Source organism: Cucurbita pepo, chromosome LG01, assembly GCF_002806865.2.
Source record: "Cucurbita pepo subsp. pepo cultivar mu-cu-16 chromosome LG01, ASM280686v2, whole genome shotgun sequence".
Classification (NCBI taxonomy): domain Eukaryota; kingdom Viridiplantae; phylum Streptophyta; class Magnoliopsida; order Cucurbitales; family Cucurbitaceae; genus Cucurbita; species Cucurbita pepo.
Genome location: NC_036638.1, coordinates 10,473,441 through 10,490,650, shown reverse-complemented (window position 1 = coordinate 10,490,650; position 17,210 = coordinate 10,473,441). Strand labels below are relative to the sequence as shown.

The 17,210-nt window shown below is 42.0% G+C and overlaps 2 protein-coding genes, 13 non-coding genes and 1 pseudogene across 15 annotated transcripts; 1 reads left to right on the top strand and 15 right to left on the bottom strand.

Annotated features, from left to right (window-relative positions):
- Positions 1–36: 36 nt before the first annotated feature.
- On the bottom strand, positions 37–155 carry LOC111782619. Its single transcript, XR_002813162.1, has one exon. It is a non-coding gene; the product is annotated as a 5S ribosomal RNA (ribosomal RNA).
- A 226-nt stretch (positions 156–381) lies between these two features.
- LOC111782554 lies at positions 382–500 on the bottom strand. The gene has a single exon (XR_002813145.1). It is a non-coding gene; the product is annotated as a 5S ribosomal RNA (ribosomal RNA).
- A 425-nt stretch (positions 501–925) lies between these two features.
- On the bottom strand, positions 926–1,043 carry LOC111782583. The gene has a single exon (XR_002813152.1). It is a non-coding gene; the product is annotated as a 5S ribosomal RNA (ribosomal RNA).
- Positions 1,044–1,270: 227 nt separating this feature from the next.
- On the bottom strand, positions 1,271–1,389 carry LOC111782488. Its single transcript, XR_002813122.1, has one exon. It is a non-coding gene; the product is annotated as a 5S ribosomal RNA (ribosomal RNA).
- A 127-nt stretch (positions 1,390–1,516) lies between these two features.
- On the bottom strand, positions 1,517–1,635 carry LOC111782535. The gene has a single exon (XR_002813138.1). It is a non-coding gene; the product is annotated as a 5S ribosomal RNA (ribosomal RNA).
- A 266-nt stretch (positions 1,636–1,901) lies between these two features.
- LOC111782399 lies at positions 1,902–2,020 on the bottom strand. The gene has a single exon (XR_002813108.1). It is a non-coding gene; the product is annotated as a 5S ribosomal RNA (ribosomal RNA).
- A 227-nt stretch (positions 2,021–2,247) lies between these two features.
- LOC111783301 lies at positions 2,248–2,366 on the bottom strand. The gene has a single exon (XR_002813344.1). It is a non-coding gene; the product is annotated as a 5S ribosomal RNA (ribosomal RNA).
- Positions 2,367–2,592: 226 nt separating this feature from the next.
- Positions 2,593–2,711, bottom strand: LOC111783235. The gene has a single exon (XR_002813328.1). It is a non-coding gene; the product is annotated as a 5S ribosomal RNA (ribosomal RNA).
- A 227-nt stretch (positions 2,712–2,938) lies between these two features.
- Positions 2,939–3,056, bottom strand: LOC111782600. Its single transcript, XR_002813155.1, has one exon. It is a non-coding gene; the product is annotated as a 5S ribosomal RNA (ribosomal RNA).
- A 227-nt stretch (positions 3,057–3,283) lies between these two features.
- Positions 3,284–3,402, bottom strand: LOC111782594. The gene has a single exon (XR_002813154.1). It is a non-coding gene; the product is annotated as a 5S ribosomal RNA (ribosomal RNA).
- A 227-nt stretch (positions 3,403–3,629) lies between these two features.
- LOC111783170 lies at positions 3,630–3,748 on the bottom strand. Its single transcript, XR_002813302.1, has one exon. It is a non-coding gene; the product is annotated as a 5S ribosomal RNA (ribosomal RNA).
- A 227-nt stretch (positions 3,749–3,975) lies between these two features.
- On the bottom strand, positions 3,976–4,094 carry LOC111782815 (annotated as a pseudogene).
- Positions 4,095–4,321: 227 nt separating this feature from the next.
- On the bottom strand, positions 4,322–4,440 carry LOC111782965. Its single transcript, XR_002813246.1, has one exon. It is a non-coding gene; the product is annotated as a 5S ribosomal RNA (ribosomal RNA).
- A 226-nt stretch (positions 4,441–4,666) lies between these two features.
- On the bottom strand, positions 4,667–4,785 carry LOC111782334. The gene has a single exon (XR_002813089.1). It is a non-coding gene; the product is annotated as a 5S ribosomal RNA (ribosomal RNA).
- A 7,961-nt stretch (positions 4,786–12,746) lies between these two features.
- LOC111779587 (40S ribosomal protein S9-2-like) lies at positions 12,747–14,235 on the top strand. Its single transcript, XM_023659658.1, has 3 exons — positions 12,747–12,846; positions 13,201–13,582; positions 13,767–14,235. Exons 1-3 carry the CDS (start codon positions 12,819–12,821, stop codon positions 13,948–13,950), a joined length of 594 nt encoding a protein of 197 aa, XP_023515426.1. The 5' UTR covers positions 12,747–12,818; the 3' UTR covers positions 13,951–14,235.
- A 338-nt stretch (positions 14,236–14,573) lies between these two features.
- LOC111779593 (auxin-responsive protein SAUR71-like) lies at positions 14,574–16,991 on the bottom strand. The gene is made up of 3 exons (XM_023659670.1): positions 16,743–16,991; positions 15,133–15,642; positions 14,574–14,965 (listed from the first exon to the last, which is right to left on the bottom strand). Exons 2-3 carry the CDS (start codon positions 15,608–15,610, stop codon positions 14,937–14,939), a joined length of 507 nt encoding a protein of 168 aa, XP_023515438.1. The 5' UTR covers positions 15,611–15,642; positions 16,743–16,991; the 3' UTR covers positions 14,574–14,936.
- Between the last annotated feature and the right edge of the window lie 219 nt (positions 16,992–17,210).

Below are 17,210 nucleotides of genomic sequence, written 5' to 3'. Positions count from 1 at the left end.
AGAAATTGAAGTAACGAGCAAAAGAAATATAAAAAAGGGGTGCAACACGAGGACTTCCCAAGTGGTCACCCAACTTAGTACTACTCTCGCCCAAGCACGCTTAACTGCGGAGTTCTGATGGGATCCGGTGCATTAGTGCTGGTATGATCGCACCCGACATGCAATGCGCACAGATTGCATTTAACGCATGCGGGGCGGCATGATCGAGGCAACGGTGGGTGCACGCACGTGCTGGGAAGGGCCGGCGGGGTCTACGCAGACACGTCGGGGAGAAGAAACGGGATGGGCGTAGGCATGCGAGCGGGGGAGGTTGCCATTTGTAAAGAAAGGAAGAAAAGGACGGGGAGAAATTGAAGTAACGAGCAAAAGAAATATAAAAAAGGGGTGCAACACGAGGACTTCCCAAGTGGTCACCCAACTTAGTACTACTCTCGCCCAAGCACGCTTAACTGCGGAGTTCTGATGGGATCCGGTGCATTAGTGCTGGTATGATCGCACCCGACATGCCATGCGCACAAATTGCATTTAACGCATGCGGGGTGGGCATGATCGAGGCGACGGTGGGTGCACGCACGTGCTGGGAACGGGCGGCGGGGCCCGCGCGGACACGTCGGGGAGAAGAAACGCGATGGGCGTGAGCGTGCGAGCGGGGGAGGTTGCCATTTGTAAAGAAAGGAAGAAAAGAACGGGGAGAAATTGAAATAACGAGCAAAAGAAATAAGAAATAAAAAAAAAACGGGAGCAACACGAGCAAAAGAAATANAGCTTTACCGGATATAGCTTTACCATATATGGCTTTACCAAATATAGCTTTCCCGGATATAGCCGTTGACCAAGCTATAAATATAGGGAGCAGATTCCATAACTCAACACGCACGTGCTGGGTACGGCCGGCGGGGANTAAAAAATAAAAAATTAATAAAAAGGGGTGCAACACGAGAACTTCCCAAGTAGTGACCAACTTAGTACTACTCTCGCCCAAGCACGCTTAACTGCGGAGTTCTGATGGGATCCGGTGCATTAGTGCTGGTATGATCGCACCCGACATGCCATGCGCACAAATTGCATTTAACGCATGCGGGGTGGGCATGATCGAGGCGACGGTGGGTGCACGCACGTGCTGGGAACGGGCGGCGGGGCCCGCGCGGACACGTCGGGGAGAAGAAACGCGATGGGCGTGAGCGTGCGAGCGGGGGAGGTTGCCATTTGTAAAGAAAGGAAGAAAAGGACGGGGAGAAATTGAAGTAACGAGCAAAAGAAATATAAAAAAGGGGTGCAACACGAGGACTTCCCAAGTGGTCACCCAACTTAGTACTACTCTCGCCCAAGCACGCTTAACTGCGGAGTTCTGATGGGATCCGGTGCATTAGTGCTGGTATGATCGCACCCGACATGCATTGCGCACAGATTGCATTTAACGCATGTAGAGCGGTATGATCGAGGCAACGGTGGGTAGACGNATAAAAAAAGGGGTGCAACACGAGCAAAAGAAATAAAAAATAAAAAATAATAAATAATGGTGCAACACGAGGACTTCCCAAGTGGTCACCCAACTTAGTACTACTCTCGCCCAAGCACGCTTAACTGCGGAGTTCTGATGGGATCCGGTGCATTAGTGCTGGTATGATCGCACCCGACATGCCATGCGCACAAATTGCATTTAACGCATGCGGGGTGGGCATGATCGAGGCGACGGTGGGTGCACGCACGTGCTGGGAACGGGCGGCGGGGCCCGCGCGGACACGTCGGGGAGAAGAAACGCGATGGGCGTGAGCGGGGGCGGGGGAGGTTGCCATTTGTTGAAAAGATAGGAAGAAAAGAACAGGGAGAAATTGAAATAACAAAAAATAAAAAAAGGGGTGCAACACGAGCAAAAGAAATAAGAAATAAAAAATAAAAAAGGGGTGCAACACGAGGACTTCCCAAGTGGTCACCCAACTTAGTACTACTCTCGCCCAAGCACGCTTAACTGCGGAGTTCTGATGGGATCCGGTGCATTAGTGCTGGTATGATCGCACCCGACATGCCATGCGCACAAATTGCATTTAACGCATGCGGGGTGGGCATGATCGAGGCGACGGTGGGTGCACGCACGTGCTGGGAACGGCCGGCAGGGCCCGCGCAGACACGACGGGGAGAAGAAACGTGATGGGCGTGAGCGTGCGAGCGGGGGAGGTTGCCATTTGTAAAGAAAGGAAGAAAAGGACGGGGAGAAATTGAAGTAACGAGCAAAAGAAATATAAAAAAGGGGTGCAACACGAGGACTTCCCAAGTGGTCACCCAACTTAGTACTACTCTCGCCCAAGCACGCTTAACTGCGGAGTTCTGATGGGATCCGGTGCATTAGTGCTGGTATGATCGCACCCGACATGCCATGCGCACAAATTGCATTTAACGCATGCGGGGTGGGCATGATCGAGGCGACGGTGGGTGCACGCAAGTGCTGGGAACGGCCGGGGGGCCCGCGCGGACACGTCGGGGAGAAGAAACGTGATGGGCGTGAGCGTGCGATCGGGGGAGGTTGCCATTTGTAAAGAAATGAAGAAAAGAACGGGGAGAAATTGAAGTAACGAGCAAAAGAAATATAAAAAAGGGGTGCAACACGAGGACTTCCCAAGTGGTCACCCAACTTAGTACTACTCTCGCCCAAGCACGCTTAACTGCGGAGTTCTGATGGGATCCGGTGCATTAGTGCTGGTATGATCGCACCCGACATGCCATGCGCACAAATTGCATTTAACGCATGCGGGGTGGGCATGATCGAGGCGACGGTGGGTGCACGCACGTGCTGGGAACGGGCGGCGGGGCCCGCGCGGACACGTCGGGGGAGAAGAAACGCGATGGGCGTGAGCGTGCGAGCAGGGGATGTTGCCATTTGTAAGAAAGGAGGAAAAGAACGGGGAGAAATTGAAATAACGAGCAAAAAAAATATAAAAAAGAGGTGCAACACGAGGACTTCGAAGTGGTCACCCAACTTAGTACTACTCTCGCCCAAGCACGCTTAACTGCGGAGTTCTGATGGGATCCGGTGCATTAGTGCTGGTATGATCGCACCCGACATGCCATGCGCACAAATTGCATTTAACGCATGCGGGGTGGGCATGATCGAGGCGACGGTGGGTGCACGCACGTGCTGGGAACGGGCGGCGGGGCCCGCGCGGACACGTCGGGGAGAAGAAACGCGATGGGCGTGAGCGTGCGAGCGGGGGAGGTTGCCATTTGTAAAGAAAGGAAGAAAAGGACGGGGAGAAATTGAAGTAACGAGCAAAAGAAATATAAAAAAGGGGTGCAACACGAGGACTTCCCAAGTGGTCACCCAACTTAGTACTACTCTTGCCCAAGCACGCTTAACTACGAAGTTCTGATGGGATCCGGTGCATTAGTGCAAGTATGATCGCACCCGACATGCCATGCGCACAAATTGCATTTAACGCATACGACCGTTGGAGAGAAGAAACGCTATGGGCGTGAGCGTCGTGCTGGGAACGGGCGGCGGGGCCCGCGCGGACACGTCGGGGAGAAGAAACGCGATGGGCGTGAGCGTGCGAGCGGGGGAGGTTGCCATTTGTAAAGAAAGGAAGAAAAGGACGGGGAGAAATTGAAGTAACGAGCAAAAGAAATATAAAAAAGGGGTGCAACACGAGGACTTCCCAAGTGGTCACCCAACTTAGTACTACTCTCGCCCAAGCACGCTTAACTGCGGAGTTCTGATGGGATCCGGTGCATTAGTGCTGGTATGATCGCACCCGACATGCCATGCGCACAAATTGCATTTAACGCATGCGGGGTGGGCATGATCGAGGCGACGGTGGGTGCACGCACGTGCTGGGAACGGGCGGCGGGGCCCGCGCGGACACGTCGGGGAGAAGAAACGCGATGGGCGTGAGCGTGCGAGCGGGGGAGGTTGCCATTTGTAAAGAAAGGAAGAAAAGAACGGGGAGAAATTGAAATAACGAGCCAAAGAAATATAAAACATGGGTGCAACACGAGGACTTCCCAAGTGATCACCCAACTTAGTACTACTCTCGCCCATGCACGCTTTACTGCGTTGTTGTGATCGGATTCGTTGCATTAGTGCTGGTATGACCGCACTCGACATGCCATGCGCACAAATTGCATTTAACGCATGCGGGGTGGGCATGATCGAGGAGACGGTGGGTGCACGCACGTGCTGGGAACGGCCGGTGGGGCTCGCGCGGACACGTCAGGGAGAAGAAACGCGATGGACGTGAGCGTGGGAGCGGGGGAGGTTGCCATTTGTAAAGAAAGGAAGAAAAGGACGGGGAGAAATTGAAGTAACGAGCAAAAGAAATATAAAAAAGGGGTGCAACACGAGGACTTCCCAAGTGGTCACCCAACTTAGTACTACTCTCGCCCAAGCACGCTTAACTGCGGAGTTCTGATGGGATCCGGTGCATTAGTGCTGGTATGATCGCACCCGACATGCAATGCGCACAGATTGCATTTAACGCATGCGGGTGGGCATGATCGAGGCAACGGTGGGTGCACGCACGTGCTGGAATCAGCCGGCGGGGTCCGCGCGGACACGTCGGGGAGAAAAAATGCAATGGGCGTGAGCGTGGTTGCCGTTTGTAAAGAAAGGAAGAGAAGAACGTGGAGAAATTGAAATAACGAGCAAAAGAAATAAGAAATAAAAAATAAAAAAGGGGTGCAACACGAGGACTTCCCAAGTGGTCACCCAACTTAGTACTACTCTCGCCCAAGCACGCTTAACTGCGGAGTTCTGATGGGATCCGGTGCATTAGTGCTGGTATGATCGCACCCGACATGCCATGCGCACAAATTGCATTTAACGCATGCGGGGTGGGCATGATCGGGGCGACGGTGGGTGCACGCACGTGCTGGGAACGGCCGGCGGGACCCGCGCGGACATGTCGGGGAAAAGATACGCGATGGGCGTGGGCGTGGTTGCCATTTGTAATGAAAGGAAGAAAAGAACGGGGAGAAATTGAAATAACGAGCAAAAGAAATAAAAAAAGGGGTGCAACACGAGGACTTCCCAAGTGGTCACCCAATTTAGTACTACTCTCGCCCAAGCACGCATGGCCCGCGCGAACACGTTGAGAAGAAGGGACGCGAAGGGCAAGTGGTGTAATGGAACAATTGAGTTTACTTTTAACTAATAAACAAAGCAGTTTAACGATTTGATCTTAAATCATGGAATAAATTGAGTTTGTTATTGAACCCTTAAAAAGAACATTGCAGCGGTTTTACCTAAGATGTAGAAATGATTGAGTTTGTTCTTGAACTCGTAAAAAGAGCATTGTAGCGATTTTTCTTTGATTCTTGGAAAGGGTTGAGAAGTTTTTTATTCAAATTCTCAATAGGCATTTGGAGGATGAAGTTTGTCTGACCCATTTTATAAACTATAGTGATATATTTTCTAACTCTTTTCTATTTAATTACAATATTTTAAATTTTTCATAATTTTCATTATTTTTGAATATATACTTGTTGTTAGGCTAATTGTGACTTTTAATTGATCTCTAAATAGTTTGATAATTTGAAAACTTAAGCATAGTTAAATAAAAATCGACATGAAATAAAAATCGTTTAAATAAGTAATAGAAAATATGCATGTCATTAAACATGTCTATGAACAATTTATAACTTTTTATAACAGAAAATTTTAGGAAAAATACTTAGAAAATTTACAGCAAAATATGTGCGAGATGAGCCTCTTTCCTGATTCTGGGTAATCTGCAATGTAATATTACACAGCAAATCCTCCATACCAAATCCTCCATACCAAAAACTCGATACACCACCACACCAAAGACACCGAAGGTGGTTTTGTGGGTAATAAGCAATGTACTATTACACAGCAAATCCTCCATACCCAAATCCTCCATACCAAAAACTCGATACACCACCATTGCCAAAAGTCGATACACCACCCGCTAAATACCGATTGTATAAACCCCTATCCTAAAGCGAGATTCATTCAGTGCTATTTCACCCGATCCCGTCTCCCGAAGGTCTGTCAAGAGGAATACAAAGACCTAAGGGAGCCCACTCCAACGAATTATGTCGGTGGAATATCACCCGTTATCTTCTCATTCTCATCCATGGTTAAGACAGTATAACTCTTCCGGCAAAAATTATAGCGCCTGTTCATTTTTTCCAGGTGTCCCAACCATGTGATGATCCAGTCTCCTCCAGCATTTGATCAGAGTAAGGAACTGCGGTTCGCTTACCTTGTCTGGAGAACGACGTAAATAGAGGTCACCACCGGTCTATCTTTCAGTGTTTCGTCTATCGTGGGATGATTTCATTAAGTTGATAAGATGTCTGGGTTGATACAGACCCAATTAATATAAAAGACTTGTCTTCCCTAGATCACATTGGAAAATCAATTATCGAATTTCTATGGTATGAGTTAATACAACTACAGATAGAAAATAAGACTCTGAATGATCAATTAAATCGTAAAGAAAGTGAGATTTCCGAGAGATACAAAGAGATTAAATCACAGTTAGATGATTCATAATTCTAATTTTGATTGTTGGTTTTATAACTAAGGCAATTTCATTTTCCTGAGTTCTGTCTCTGATCTTGATCCTTAATGAGATGGTGTAAAGAGGTTCTCTATCTTTTCTTTTTCTTTCTATTAATAAGAATTGTGGGTAATCTTCATTGTGGTGTTAAAGCCTCTTTCTTTCTCCTCTTGAATTGTCTGGGTAATCAGTTATGTGGGTAATCCGCAATGTTGATTACACATCAAAAAGTCGATTAGCCACACGAAAAAGACGGAAGGTGAGCTTGAAGCTTAAACCACTGATGAGGAACAATAGGCTTTACGAGTTAGCAGTCTATTACGGTAAGAAGATGTTATTCCGCTTCAGAGGCTCCTTGAATCTACTCCCTGGCAAACTGAGCTCCCTTGGGAACAATCTTTGCCCAGATCTTGGACCAAAAGGCTCTATCTCAATCCCATATGACAAACTGAAAGTAGAGGATCTGATTAATAATAAGAGGGAATTGTTGGATTATATGAAACAGGATATTCGTCTATTGGGTGGAGTAATGCAAAAAGCTCAAAAGATATATTGGGAGGTGTACAAGGTGGACATTGAAAGCAAGATAACCCTTCCCTCACTTGCTCTTAGCATCTTTCGTTTAAAATACTACGATGTATCTAATTTTCCAATACACATCCCAAACAAGAATGAAGACACCTTCATAAGGCGTGCAAGGACCTCAATTCTCATTAGGAGGTCGAACCAAGGACCTATAAAAGTCGGGGCCAAAAGACATAGAAAAACACGATAAAAGAAATAAACATGATGACTTTGATATAATACAAGTCTGTTCGAATTCACCAATGCCCATGTATATTTATGAAGTTGATGAATCGAGTATTCAAAGAGTGTCTAGACACGTTTGTTATCGTGTTTATAGACGACATTCTAGTGTATTGAAAAATGGATTAGGAATACAAGTTAGATCTTTAAAAAGTCCTAACTATTTCGAGGGAGAATAGATTGTATGTCAAGTTCTTTAAGTGTGAACTATGCCTACAACAAGTCTCATTTATAGGGCATATGGTGTCAAAGGATAGGATTTTAGTGGACCCCACAATGGTTGAAGCAGTCACCAAGTGGGCTTGCCTCACTGTTAGGATCGCACAACAACGCATATACTCGTTCTAGATAAACACAAAGAACAGGATAGAGAACATGCAAAGAGAACTCTTGCTAAAGGATTTATATTGATGACTTCAAGTATGTAGAAAAATAGTACAAAGCATACTTTCTAAGAGGATATATATATAGTTTAGCTTACTATATATAGCTTTACCAAATATAACATCTATGGTATATAACTATCTACTATATATAACTTTTTACTATTTATGACTATTTACTATTTATGTAATTTACCAAATATAGTTTTACTGTATATAACGGTTGACTAATAACCTAAAAATTCTTCGAGACTGATCTAGTCAACCATCATTCTCAAACGATCATGAGCATCTTCACTGCACTATACCAATCAAGACTTTGCACAATCTCAATATTCCAACATCAACACATTTTGTCAACATGTTTGCTGGATTCTTTGCACCCTCTATCTTCTCAAAACACATCACCATCTTCCACTAACCTACAAATGAAATGGTATCTTCTTCCGTGTTTTATCTTTAAGTGATAGCGGGTTTCTCACAAACTGTATGACACTCTGATTATCTTTATAAAGAATCTTTTCGTGCTACTTCTTGCCCAATTCTTCCAGATAGTCAGTCATCCATATCGTCTTCTTTTCAACTTCACTTATTGTCGCATACTCAGCCTCAGTACAATACATTTTTGAAGCCTAGACATCCCATCATCCATGACTTTCTCCCACTTGGTTGTATCCTCCAACTGTAGGGCCTCATCAAAGGGCTCTGGTTCCCTTTCATTAGCAACAGATAGTGTAATGAAGATACATACATATCTGGTACTCTGATAGTACTAGATGATCCAACACCGGTTCAGGTGTCACTTGCTCTACCGCTGGTTCTTCTGCAACAGTCTCAGGAGTTTCTTGAGTATCTGCTACAACATCACTAGGTGATTTTTTCGCAACTCAACCTCAACTCCCACTTGCTTCGTTGTCTTGGAACCTTGTTCCACATCTGGTTCCTCAGCAGTAGTCTCAAGAGTTTTACGAGTATCTGCTACAGCATCACTAGGTGAGTTTTCCTGCAACTCAAGCTCAACTCCCACTTGCTTCGTGGTATTGAAACCTTGCTTCACATCTGGATCCTCAGCAGTAGGCTCAGGAGTTTCATGAGTATCTGTTACAACATCACTAGGTGAGTTTCCCTGCAACTCAAGCTCAACTCCAACTTGCTTCGTGGTCTTGAAACCTTGCTCCACATCTGGTTCCTCAGCAGTAGTCTTAGGAGTTTCATGAGTATATGCCACAACATCACTAGGTGAGTTTCCCTGCAACTCAAGCTCAACTCCCACTTGCTTAGTGGACCATTTCCAACCGCACTTTCTTAAATTCTCTAGCAGTCCTTGTGAAGCTAACTCATTTCTGCTTGCTCATAACGCAGTTCTCACAACGATCCACATCAACAGATTTCAGATCTTCGAAAACTCCCTTCGCAGCCAGCATCTTCATTCCTTTCACGCTCATATGTCCAAGTCTATTGTGTCATAGACTTGAATTTGAAGCACTCTTAGCAACAGCAGCTATGTTCATACACCCTGCAGTGGTGTATAAGGTTCCAGATTTTGTGTCACATGCTACCACCACAGCACCCTTCATAATCTTCCATGAACTCTTCCCTAACTTTGTTGCATAACATGTGCCGTCCAACTAACCAATAGAGATCAGGTTCTTCTTGAGATCAGAAATATATTTGACATCGTTTAATGTCCAATGATTTCCTACTGGAGTTTTTATGCAAACATCCCCTTTTCTTTAATCTCCAAATCTTTGTTGTCGGTAAGATACACCTTCTCGAAATTTCTAGACTTGAAATTCAGGAACAACTCTTTATTTGGAGACGAATGAAAAGATACACCTGAATCCAAAATCCTGGATTCAATCGAACTGCCCACACTGAGGATTAGAGCATCCCCAATGTCTTCGGCTGAATTTATAGAATCATCATCATCTCCAGATTTGTGATTCTGCTTCCTCTTTGGCTAGTACAATCTGTCCGAAAGTGACATTTTTCTCCACAATTCCAACACGTTACGTTTGATTTATTTGGAGTTTTTTTCTCAGTTCTTTCATTTTGATCGCCCTTTGTTTGGACCCTTTGGTTTACTTCTTCCCCGTTGGTCAACACTGAGAGCACTACCAAATGAATTCCCAATTTCTCGTTTGTGAATACTTTCGCTAAAAACTACATCTCGATTTTCATCAAACTTTAGTTTATCAGATCCTCGAGAATGACTAATTGCAGCAACAACAGTATTCCACGATTCGGGTAAAGATGACATCAAAATCAATGCTGTAATTTCATCCTCGAAATTAATTTTCACCGAACTCAGTTGACTTACGATCATATTGAATTCATTTATATGATCAACAACAAATCCACCCACAGACATTGTAGATTGAACAATTTTCGCATCAAATACACCTTGTTCATAGCCGACGGTTTTTCATACATATTCGACAGCGCCTTCAACAGATCTGATATTGTCTTCTCCTTAATGATGTTACGCCACATTTCTGGATAGCGTCAACCGGATCAGCCCTAAGGCTTGTCGATCCTTGAGCTTCCACTACTCCGTAGTCATGGTATCCGACTTCACCCCCAATAGGCGTTCGCGAAGATCTTTCTGGTACAGATAATCTTCAATCTGCATCTTTCTGAAACCAAAATCGGATCTATCGAACTTCTCAATTTCAATCTTTGAACTTTTCATCTTCACAGATCGTGGTGAATTTCGCCTAGCTCTGATACCAGTTGTTAGGATCGCACAACAACGTACACACTCGATCTAGATGAACACAAAGAACAGGATAGAGAAAATGCAAGAGGAGCTCTGCTAAAGGATTTATATTGATGACTTCAAGTATGTACAGAGAGAATACAACGAATACTAGATTTTCAAAGCTCTACCCGAGGAGATATATATGGTTTAGCTTACTATATATAGTTTTACCAGATATAACCATCTACTATATATAACTATCTACCCTACCTTTACTATACTAGATGACAATTTACTTTATATGTCATTTACCAAATATAGCTTTACTATGTATAACGCTTGAATAAGCTATAAATAATCATCAGGCTCCCTAGCCTAGCAATGACTACAGTTACCGAAGTACCTAATTTCTTGGGATTAGCAGTATACTATGACGCTTCATGCTAGACTTTGCTAAGATAGCATCACCGCTCACACAATTGACCAAGAGGGGTATCTCGTTTGTGTGGACTAAGGCTTGTGAAGCGAGTTTTCAAGATTTGAAGTACACGTTAGTGTTGACCAAGTTCTAGGGGACTTTCTTTCAAGAGGCTTTCACAAGTATTAATCTGGAGATTTTTGGAGGAACTCTTGCACGGTTTGAATACACTTTGGGAAGCTTGCAACCCATGATTTCTACAAAGGTAAAGATTTAATCTTCTATTAAATGCTTTGTTTTAATTCTTAATAAAATCATCTTACTTCCACTATAAGGAGAAAGAGAGTAATCTCTTTTGATCTTAAAATACCTAAAGTCATTTTGGTACTTAACCTCAATCATCTTAGAATATCTAATGTCACCACAAAGAAATTGAAATTCAATCATCTTTGGGAAGTTGAATCTAAGGACCACAAAAGTGCCTGGATATGCAAACTCCTAGTTCACAAATGCTAAAAGCCCCAAATCAATTTGATTTCACCCCAAAAGAAGAGTAAGATTTGAATTACCTTATTGATAATACTTGAATTACATTATTGATTAGATATCTCAAGGCGAGTGCATTTATTTAAAATTCAAATCACTCTACAAGAAAGATGAATCAGGTCAAGTTTGAAGAATTATAACATGTAATCTAAACTAATATAGAATTGCAAGCTAAAAGAAAACATAAAGGCTCTTTTTATTATATTATTTTTCATGTCTCCTTTACAAAGACAACATGCATGACTTTATATAGCCTAAAAAAATGAAATCTTTAACTTTAGGAGACATTTCAAGAGTGGTAACTTTATACTTTATAGTCATAATTAGCCATAGTGTAAATGTAACCTAAGAGTAAATTAAAAATCTTAAAATATATTAATAAAATACAATAATTATAAATTATTATCTACCCAAAATTTATAATCATCCAAGAATCCTTCCTTAAAATTCATATGGCATGATTGAAATGTTTTGATTTATATCATGTATCATCATAAGTACGAATGCATGCACCTGTTTGTCCAGGTAGATTCCCTATTAAGCAACATGCCTCCTTAATAGTAACTCAAATGTACTATCAAATAGGGAGTCTAACCCAGTGTATGCTAGGCAAATCCTCCTCAGTTAGGACAAGCTCAAATTAGGATCTAGTTAGCGAAACCCTTATCGTCCTCTTATAGTAATAAGTCAATCAAATCACCGACACTAATCATGGGTCATAATTAGGGCATAATAATTTGCCGAACTAAATTGTCTAATATACTTGTCATATTTCTAAATTTATATCAAATGGATTTCATCATGTCCCGATAGGTTTAATCATCGTATATGTATCCAAATAATCAATACCAAACTTCTAAATCTTAAATCAATCGTAGGATTATAAGGGCAGTACCATCATGCCCAACCATGGGTCAATAAAGGAAGGAAAATCATCTCCAAGTCTTCTTTATATAACCCGGCTCCACCGACCCTGAAAACTTTAAGATCATCCTGAATTTGGAGTTGAATTCATCGAAATTTTCTATCTGGTAATCTTGTTCCTTCACGGTCCTATATACATGAACCTGTAAATTCAAATTATAAACTATTTAAAGTAAGAATTAATTATTTTTATTGAATAGAGACATGATTTTATTAAGGAATATATCCGAGAAATACACGTAATTTTATTAGAAAATATCATAATAAACAATTATATTCAAAAGATGAATAATCCTTATTAAAATTCAAACTCGTATCCCTTGAACAGTAAGAGTCCATCTCACACTTCGGCCCAGCCCACTTCGGCCCAACCCACTTCGGCCCAGCCCACTTCCCAACTCTCCTCTCCACTTTTATTTATAAACGAAAAATAAAAAAATAAAAAATACAATTAAACCCTAGCTCCTCCCTCTTCAACCTCCACCATTCCGCTTGGTTGAAGCCCTAGCAGAGAGCATACCATGGTCCACGTCTCTTTCTACAGGAACTGTGAGTATGCTCAATTTACCATCTATTTTTTCCTTTCAATTTCTTCTCTTAATTGCTTCATTTCAATCTGGGAACCTACGGTTTCATCATATTAAATTGCATAATCTCAGATTTTCTAGGCTTAGATTCTTGTAGCTCAATACATTTTTACGACTGTTTTAAGCTGGAACTGGATGCCATTGTAAGTTTCACTTTCTGGACTCGACCTTCTAGGGTGTTATAAAATCAATGACGATAGTGGCTGTAAATGTTACAGAAAAATGTTTGAAAAACAATAATGCTTGGGTGATGTTTGCTTCTTCCTGCTTTTATATAGACCTAGGATCACTGAATTGTGGATTTGTCATTATATAGATGGGAAGACCTTCAAGAAACCTCGGCGCCCTTATGAAAAGGAGCGTCTGGATGCAGAGCTCAAACTTGTAGGTGAATATGGGCTTCGTTGTAAAAGAGAGCTATGGCGTGTTCAATATGCATTGAGCCGAATCCGAAATAATGCCAGGATGCTTTTGACGCTTGATGAAAAGAATCCACGAAGAATTTTTGAGGGAGAGGCCCTGCTTAGGAGGATGAACAGGTATGGTCTTTTGGATGAAAGCCAAAACAAGCTCGATTATGTCTTGGCACTTACTGTCGAGAATTTCCTTGAGCGTCGTCTCCAAACCCTTGTGTTCAAGTCGGGAATGGCAAAATCTATCCACCACGCTAGAGTGCTCATCAGGCAGAAGCATATAAGGTAGGGTGCCTCACTATCCATCTTTTTCCCAGAATGAAATAGAGTTCATATACAGTTTAACTCAAATATATTGCTTGATTAATGCTTGTAAACAACATTTCTTCTGCCGTTTTGTTGCTTGCATCGTTCTAGTTCATGATGATGCTCAATACATATAGCACATTTTTCTTCTTTGCCTTGATAGGGTAGGGAGGCAGGTAGTTAACATCCCCTCTTTCATGGTGAGGGTTGATTCCCAAAAGCACATAGACTTCTCTCTCACAAGTCCATTTGGAGGCGGACGTCCTGGACGGGTGAAGAGAAAGAACCAGAAGGCGGCTGCGAAAAAGGCTGCTGGCGGAGATGGAGATGAAGAAGAAGAGGATTGAGCTGTGGGCTTAGTTAAAAGTAGTGTTTTACTTCAATTTTGTTTTGTCTGTGTTTTCTTACGTCTTTTGAGCTTGTGTTTGGACTTCTACTTTGAGCTGTGACCGCCTTTTGTTTCTACCCTGTATTTGTTATTGGCTCAATTGAAGGTCTCACATGCCTTGGTTTTGTGTTCGAGTTGTAGAAAATCTCGTGGGATGTAGGAGAACTTTTAAATTGTTGGACTACATTGAGAAGACATGTAAAGCTAAGGTTCCTACAAAAGTAGAGTTTTTGTGTTCTTATTACGGTTTGTCCTAAGTTCTTTTACAGAGTTCTCCATTCCCTTTAATGCCTACTTCTCCAAAGATAAAGAGTTCTTCATTCCCTTTAATGCCTACTTCTCGCACTCCCTTTATAGAGTTTTCCGAAGCCATCCTTTGATTTTTATGTCTTGTTATGATTTTTCATAAATTAAGAGATTCAATGTATAAGTAATATTTATCTAAGTTCGAGGTACAAGTCAATGAAATTGATAAAATTGAAAATTTAAGAACGATAACGATACAAGTTGACACATTTTTGTATAACCCAACCCGACCCGAGATGGAGGAGGATAAGAAAGGTTGTAAAATCCACATTCACATTTAGGGCTGAATTAGACGGTGGATATTATTATTATTATTTATAATAAAACAATCATGTGCTTCACATTCAAATACAGGGAAGCAAATTGAAGTTCATATCCCTTGAAAGGGTAATTAATTGATTATTATTCCCTCCCAAAAGCAAAAAAAAAAAAAAAAAAAAAAAAAAAAAAAACAAAAGAAAAGAAAAGGTAATATTAATTTAATCCATCCTCCACTTTTCTAACTAATTAAACACAAACAAACATCCCTACTAATGTTTCTGACTCTCAAACCAAAACCACAACGCATCAATTTCACAGTATATCTGACATCCATCCGGCTTTCCCAATAGCCCTCATTGCTGTTCATCACAACCTTTTTTATCCTTCCATGCTTAAAGAACTCTCAGCTGCAGCAACCAAACCAAATATGCATCATTTTTCTATGTAAGCTGCCTCATTCTTCTCAATATAATCTTCATGCAATTCATATAATATATGAACTTTGCTAATGGAATTCACTGCAAGAACTTGATAAAAGATGATGATATGGGAAGGTTGAGGATTCTTTTTTTACCTGGGGTCTGCTCATCAGGATGATCATCGAGCTGCTGAACCTCCATGTACTTGAGAAGGTATTTGAAGGTCTCGATCTCGCATGGGAGTGTGAGCCCACCACTGTGATCGAATCCATACTCCTCCTCTGCCTTTTCCAGCAACACCTTGAACACCAAATGGCTAAGATAGCTGGTGGGAATGATAAACCTACGAAGCTCCGGCCCAACATAAACAGCCAAGTACCCTTTCGGGACATCGGATAGATGCTCAGGGCTCTGGCAGCTCTCCTCATCCGAATCACAACACATGGCATTCATCAGCCTTTTGTTGATTGCTGGTGAAAGGATCCCACGATTATGATTTTGGCTTTGGCTTTGATTTTTATTGGATGCTTGGGATTTCGGGTTAACTGTGACAGCTTGCCAGTGTTGGAGAGTCTGTTTCAGCCTCACAAAATGGCGGATTCCAGTCCACTTCATCCCACCATTTCCATCCATTTCTTAATGTTCACCACAATTGTACAGAACCCCTGTGCACAAAATTTAGTGTCTAATTTCGGAGACAAATAGAACAGTTCTAAATAGTAAACTAAAGCATGAAACAATCACTCAAACTGAGGGGACCCACCAATTCTAAGAGGTAAAACGCTCATCCACTTAACAATGTATCTTGGTATGCATTCAACCTACCCATTGAAAAGGAAACCTCAACTGTAGTAATATGCAGAACAACCCATTTTATGGAAAGCAACCATACAGAGTATTCTATCAAGTACTGTTGTGGATGGCCGGGAGGAGTCCTAACTTGGCTAATTAAAGGGAAGATCATGCGTTTATAAGTAAGAAATACCATCTCCATTGGTGTGAGGCCTTTTGGAAAAACCAAAAGCAAACCCATGGGAACTTATACTCAAAGTGGACAATATCATACCATCGTAGAGGTCCGTGATTCCTAACATGATATCAGAGCCATGTCTATAACCTAGCTATGTCAATGGAATTATTAAGTGTCGAACAAAGAAGTTGAGAGCCTTGAAGGTGTAGTAAAAAATGACTCAATTGTCAAATAGGTGGGGTATTTTATTCTAGTGCTCCAGAGAAGGAGTCAAGTCTCGATTAAGGAGACGCTATTCGAGGACCCAGGTCACAGGGGAGACTCTCTAATGTATTTTGTTCGAAGAGATGATTGTTGAGGAGTGCGGGGAGGAGTCCCACATTGGGCTATTAAAATTATAAGAGCTTATGAATATCACGTAGATGAGGTTAGTGATTCCTCAGAAATAGGAAGTGAAGAAAAGAAACAAGCATGCTCCAGACAATTAAGAAATAAAGAAACATAAAGAAACAATTATCACAACAGGATCCATTTCATTTCACAAGATGTGATTAAGCAATTCAACAAGCCAAGTTGTAGGTACGAGAGATCCCTAGTCCGTCTCATCATTCCTCACATCCAAATTGAGAAACGAAAACGACGTCTTACATTACCTGATTGACAATAAACGATGAAAACAACTCTATTCCAATTCCAATTCCAAATCGATAATAATACAACTTACATTCCATCAAATCAAATCGAACAACAACAATGGGAAGAAAAAGCAATAAAAGGGGAAAGAAAAGAAGATACCCGCGAAGAAGAAGAGCATTTAGGCGCAAAGGTGAGGAAGAAAAGGCATTTGGATTAGGAGGAGGAAATGGGAAGCAGAGGGAAATGGGAAGGAGGGAAAGTAATCCGAAGAGAGAAGAAAGAGGAGAATGAATATTTATGTGGAAGAGAGGAAAGGGCGTTGAAGAAGGACTCCCCTGAAACCATGGCCTCAACCCACCCCTCTCCGCCGATCCTTTCGGCCTGCCTTCCGTTGTCGACACCTTGCCATGATGCCCCGCGGACCAGTTGGATACTATATATATATATATCTATATTAGTGGCTAAATATTACTTTATTAACTTCTAAGCACATTGCTTAGATCGCATGTTGTTTTGTTTAATACACCTAATTCAATCTATTTCTTATGTGTACAAGTGTTTCAATCATGTGATAGGATGGATTTAATAACTTTACAAATAATAAGACCATTAGAAATTAATCTAAAA